The sequence below is a fragment of the Bremia lactucae genome, linkage group LG19 (genome assembly GCF_004359215.1).
Source record: "Bremia lactucae strain SF5 linkage group LG19, whole genome shotgun sequence".
NCBI classification, from domain to species: domain Eukaryota; phylum Oomycota; class Peronosporomycetes; order Peronosporales; family Peronosporaceae; genus Bremia; species Bremia lactucae.
The window spans coordinates 478,397-484,578 of NC_090628.1; the positions used below are offsets into that span (position 1 = coordinate 478,397).

The following is a 6,182-nucleotide window of genomic DNA, read 5'->3' on the forward strand; positions in this document are numbered from 1 at the left end:
CCGTGTAGTCGGTACACATGAACCAGGAATAAGAGAGCTGCCTTCTTGCCTGTGATCGTGGTGCTACATGGTGCTAAATGCACCAGTCTGTCGACAAAGATAACGAGCCCCGTCCGACCCTTGTGGTCAGGCGGCATGCCAAACATGAAGTCCAGACTGACTGACTTCCAACAATCCGTTGGAATCGGCAGCGGATTCAGTGGCGCACTGCTGGACGGTACAGGCTTAATGCGCTGACACTGTTCGCAGGAGCGAATATAGTTGGCCACCCATCGATCTAGGTGTGGCCATCAAAATTCCTCTGACACTCGTAAGAATGTCATTTAACGGCCCAGGTGCCCACTCGATGGTGCATCATGGAGCTCGTAATGTATTTACAGCTTGAGATTTGTGTCTTTAGGACATAGATTTCTCAAGGGATCGCAAGGTGAAAACTGATACTAAAACAGGCCATCGCTGCAGCTATAAACGACTTACTTAGCTTTCAGGTACGACGAAAGGGAGGTCCACCAAAGTGATCCAACATCAGGCGACAATGTTAGTCCTGACTGTGGCTCTTCTTTTTTTCGTAAGCCAACGAGCTCGTCACGTGGGAGACCTTCTTGACTGCCAACCCATGAAGGGGACGCCGTACCGTCCGCCATAAGCGCCGAGTAAGCCCACTCTGAGGCCTTATTGCGCGAATGGGATATGGCGTACGACACCATCCGATTGTCGTCATCGATGTGCTGCGCCAGACTACATTGCTCCGAGGCTAACCGCCAGTGGACAATCGTGTGCGCTGCAGTCCCATCGAGCTTGGACGGGTCCATTTGAATGGGCCTCGGCTGATGCGGCCGGGCGGAGAGCATCTCAACAGTCCTGTTTAGAGTCTCGCTCCGAGCCTGCTCACGCCTAAGCTCATCCTGAGCCTTAGTACGGACGCGGTCTCCGCTGTCCGAGCACGAATGCCTCAAACTGCTCCAACTGAGCAAGATGTTGCTCATGAGGACTGCCTAAGAACCTGATCAGGGCTTGTTTACCAAGCCCCGTGCCAAGTGCCCTGCCACCTCCTGATGATGTTCGGAGGGGTGGGGGAAATGAGCCATATCGATGTTGAGGATCATCATCGCGTACACAAGCAGCGATGCGGGTCGTGGGGAGGATTTCAAGTGCTACCAAGTGTAGGCGGGCGCTTTAAACATGCCAAGCACTACTTAAGTACACATTTTCAAGCACAGTTAGGTAGTTGGTGGGCGCCTAAGCAATTTTATTAGTACCTTAGAAGGAGCGCGCTCTAGGAGCGACGCACTAGCTCCATCCGAATAAGGTCATTCGGATGGAGGTGGCATTGGTGGTATGCCACCAGTCACATAGCCGCGTTCAATACGACTGGCATGTGACACCGACAAGACACGTTCACGTTCCGTCGATAGAGCTTTTTGCTCCGGATCTTCCGCGACAGACCCATTGTATATGATGGTCTGAGCGATAGGTGTTGGGGTTTTACCTAACTAAGAAGCAGCTGCACCTCTATGGGCAGTGCTCTCATGAGTGGTCGCTGCAACGGAGCTACCTTGTTCCTTTAGTCAGAGAAGACTTAAGTACTCTAAGAGTCACTTAGCTCTATAGAACTAATATATTTAACAGCTCAGTCAGTCGTACAAGCTCGTAAAGCTTAGTGAATCCTAGGATAAAAGATTTAGAGGTTCGTAGAACCAATTGGCAACTGGTGCCCCGGAGTATATACCCAAGAAATGTTTTTTTTTTCTTTCACAGATCAATGCGAAAGCCTTAGAAAGGCACTAAACGCTTTAAGATAAAAAGAAAAACGGATCTTTATTTAATTATTTAGATCAAAACCTCACTCTAGCTGAATTATAGAAATTTTGACCGCCAGATTTTTATCCGGCGGCTACCACATATGTTATCCATAATAAATGCGCTTTTAGTGATTAATTATCTGAAGTAGAGTAAAAGGATATTTAGTCATAAAGTAAACGTACCACAACAACAGTTCACCAACCGAAGTGTACCCTCCCCCATCCGACTATTGACACCTAGTGACAAGATTCGCTTCAGTTCCTCGTTAAGGTTAGAATTTGAAAGCTAACCGCTTGGTTGTGCTCTGACTCCAGAGTGTGATTAGTAAATTCACTATGATCTTGTGCCGTCTTACGAACGACCGTACCACAAGTATGGCCATCGTACTCACTCATAGTACATTTACTCGCTTGTGGACGCTCCAAGACGTTCGTCAGATCGCCATCTGATAAACAACAGGCAGGCATCTTTATGGATTGATGCTGCCAGCTGATTCTTAGCTCATATTCCCTGAGCCAAGGTGAACCTAGGATGACATCAACTTTGTCATCCAAATTCAGTAGGATAGAATTATTTCGTACTGTTAATCTTTTAATGTGTAGTGAAATTTCGCTGTGCGTTTCATCACCGTTATTGATGCGCCTGTCGCTAGACGGACCGTCATCCACGTTGAATGGATGTCACGCTCAACATATTTGAGCCTACGACCCTCTAGCGACTGGCGACGAATAAAGTTGTTCGACGCCCCACAGTCCGCCAGGATTCTAAGTGACAAATCATTTGTCACTTTCAATTTCAAGGTGATGAGAGATACCTCATCACCAGGTGCACAGACACATAATGATTGTGTGGCTGGAGCGAAACTTTTGTCAAGGGATTTGCAACTTCTCTTGGGGTCGCTGGATCAGTAGGGCGTTGCGCCCCTACTGACCCATACCGTTTTTGGCGGTCCGCCTTGCTCTTGCGATTTCGCAACAACGTCGGACCCGCGACCGTTGCCCTTTTTGGCATTCGATTCATAATAGGCGTGGGGCACTGCACTCATGAGCGTAGTGTCCTTAATTTTGAAAGCGATTGCATTTCTGCAATCGCTTATTGTTTGAAAAGCGAGGCTTCTCGTGTTCGACATAAGAAGGTCTATGGGTTCTGGACCTCCTAACTCGCGTCGTCTTAGAGGACGATACGATGACGAACTAGCTTGAGCCTGTCTCAAGCTAAAGTCCTCCTGTATCGCTACGGATTTTGCTTCTACATGTATTTCCAATTCCAAGCGGAACAGGTGGGTCTTTACGGGACCATCCGTAAGACCTTGCATGAACACCGTAATCAACGTGTGTTCATGAACGGGGTTATTTGTGATACAACTCATAAGAGTCGTATGCGCTGGGCACAAGCGTGAACATCACGCTTGCCTTGCTTAAGTTTCAGAAGCTCTGAACGAGCTCTGAACTCAGCCCTCGGCGGCTCAAACGTCTGTTTGAGCCGGGCTTTAAAAACCTCTAGCGACCCAAAGACGTATGGGTCGCGCAACTTAAGGCCCAATGCCAAGTTTTGGCACGACCTGCCAAATCTGATTGAGCGGATGCGACTTGCATTTGCTCGTCGATGATGTGACATGCCCGTATGGCATCGTCCAACTCGACAAACCATCTCAAGAAGGAGTCTTCTTCGACTCCCCTATACTTAGAGATGTCAATCTTTAAAGTTTCGGGACGACGCGTTTGCGTCATCCCAGGTACAGGAGTCTGTACCAGTTGTAACGTCAACAGTTCTGCCTGTTGAGAGCCTTGCTGATTAAGCAAGGCTACCTTCTCCTTCGCCTCGTCAAGTTCATGTTGTATGAACTTGGCGATGGCTGAATGGAGGGCATCTCTGTCCAGACTGGGCAGCATGGCCAAGATGGCACCATTCCCTACGGTCAAACTCATTTGTTCGACCGCTTTCCTTTCTATGTCACGTAGAAAGGAGTAGCTATCATTCGAAACGCGATGCGTATTCCCACTATCATCTAACGTGGACATGTTAGATGTGGAAAATGTGGTCATTGGACGGACTAGATAGTGCTACCAGGTGTAACGGGTCACTACGACTTGTACTGCTTCAGTACAAGTCCACTTCGCACTGTTTCAGTGCGAGTGGTGCCTCACGTCACTTCACGTACACTAGTACGTGCAGAGGAAGATTCGCTTTAAAGAAGCTTGCTTTAAAGAGTGTTAAAAGTAAACTGAATTTGATATAATTCAGTTCTTCTGTTTCTATCTATTTAATACTAACTTGATTATAATCTGATACAATTCATATAATTAAGTCTTATCTGTCTTTCTCTTTGCCCGCGTCCAGCGCTGACTGAACAGCGGAGAATGTAGATATAATGGTATCTTTCAGGTCTTTGTTATTTTTGGGGTTATGATTTTTCTTTTCTTTCCCTTAAGCATAAAACTTTCATCCGAAGGAATGTGAATATATACCAATGGATAAGCTTTCCGAATATTACCATGCAAAGTAATATTCTTCAAATATTATCTACCTTTTAGATATTATATTAATTAACTACCTTTAAGTGTTGTTTTCATGTGACGATACGCCCCGTTACAATATTAATACAATTTTCATTTTACCCTCTTAAGTTAACTTGTCTTAAGGGAAGTCTTCCTCTGCACGTACAGTGTACGTCACCTAACGAAAGGCACCACTCACAACTGAAGCAGTGTGAAGTGGACTTGTACTGGAACAGTACAAGTCGTAGTGCCCCGTTACACATATATAACAATAGATTGATCTTCGACCTGGACAATACGTTTCTTAAATTTTATAGTTCGATATTATTAACTATCGTATTATTCTAATATAATTTTAAGCTCCGATGTTTTTTCACTGATTAAAAAGAGCCCAAACGTTTCTAGCTTTTATGTTATCAATCATCAACCTGCGCCATCACGTTTCCCACAGTCATCCAAATCCGGACGAAGCTTGTAAAAAGGAAATCATTTATAACGAGTTCAACAAATCGCACGAATTCGGCCAATTGCAAAACTAGCATTTAGTTTGCTGGTGGGAAGGCCTCAATAAGCAGAGGTAGGAACTCAGCTGTTGCAATTTTGTACACGGGATGATTAACTACACCTAGAAGCGCAGCGGCAAATATGCTGTGGGAGACAACACCAACACTCTGTGATGACGTGTTCGAAAAGATAAAATTTAAGAACTTTGTTGCACGAATTTTTATCTCAGCGTCAGTCTCACGATGATCAGAGGTCCACCATGGGTCCGCATCAGATTTAATTTTGCTGAAGTCCAAGTGAGGGTACTCGAGTCGCTTTTCAGAGATGCTGCGACGCTGGTCGCAAGTGCTCACACCCAGTATCTCCCGTGCTAACTCTACCACTGTGCTTTTGATGTTTTGTTGATTTTGGTACGCAACGGAGTAAGTATGAAGTGTACGCTCTAGCGGAGACACCAGCACATTGTCGAGATGTAAGCCCATAGAAATCTCACCGTCGAGCATTTTCGACGCTTTTCCTGCTTGTATGACCCCGGTTTTTGTCAAGGGCGAATCCAAATACTCTGGCAGCTTAGAGTAGTAGCCGTCCCACGCGAACATGCCATACTTGTTAGTAGCGACGTTGTGGATACCTTCACCATGACGCAGAAATACCAGAAGCTTCACATTTCTGCCTTCAAGTCGTCCCGCGGCAACTTCAGCATGCACATCATGCCACGTGTATCCATCCTGCAGCCCCATGTGAGGAGGGTAAGACGCTGGGGGAGACTGGCTAGGATCCCGTTGACTAAAATATTTAGGAATGTAGCGATACCGAGATGACGTAGGATGCTGGCCACTAGCTTTGCATATCACGAAAAGAAGCGCACCGAGGATTACCGCCAACATTTTAGCGTTACGAGTTAAGCGAGATCCGAGAGACTGACGGAAAATTCAGATGTGAGGAGGAAAGGCTTCCAAACAGCAGAAATTTGTAGGACCTGGTACTGCGCTGATAGATGGGTTGTGGCAAATCAATCGCCGTTTTTATCACTTACTAACCATATCGAATTGTCGCGGATTTGCCGTTTTGCAATGTTAGGGTACCGCTCTTTGAAGCGAGCAATTACTGCTACTTCAATGTTCTTCTGCATCTGCGGGAAGCCAGCCTTAAAGTTATCATTGCGACATGTCTGTGAGTAGTATTATGTGTGGCAGACTAGCCGGGAAAAATCCTTCTCCGAAAGATATGCACTTGCTCTGATCTGCATCAGCGAAAAGCAAAAGCACCACAAAGTGTGTACGAGGCGTTTTTCTAAGAATCTTTGCAATCTACTCGAAATTGAGCAAATCAAGTCTCAAAAACAACATTTTGCAATCACTTTTTCCATCTTTTTCA

At 45.9% G+C, this 6,182-nt stretch overlaps 1 protein-coding gene across 1 annotated transcript; it reads right to left on the minus strand.

The window, feature by feature from the left end:
• Window positions 1-4,843: 4,843 nt before the first annotated feature.
• Window positions 4,844-5,692, minus strand: CCR75_001450 (uncharacterized protein; the record flags this gene model as incomplete). The annotated part of the gene is made up of 1 exon (XM_067959553.1): window positions 4,844-5,692. The coding sequence occupies one exon, from the start codon at window positions 5,690-5,692 to the stop codon at window positions 4,844-4,846; it is 849 nt and encodes a 282-aa protein (XP_067823725.1).
• Between the last annotated feature and the right edge of the window lie 490 nt (window positions 5,693-6,182).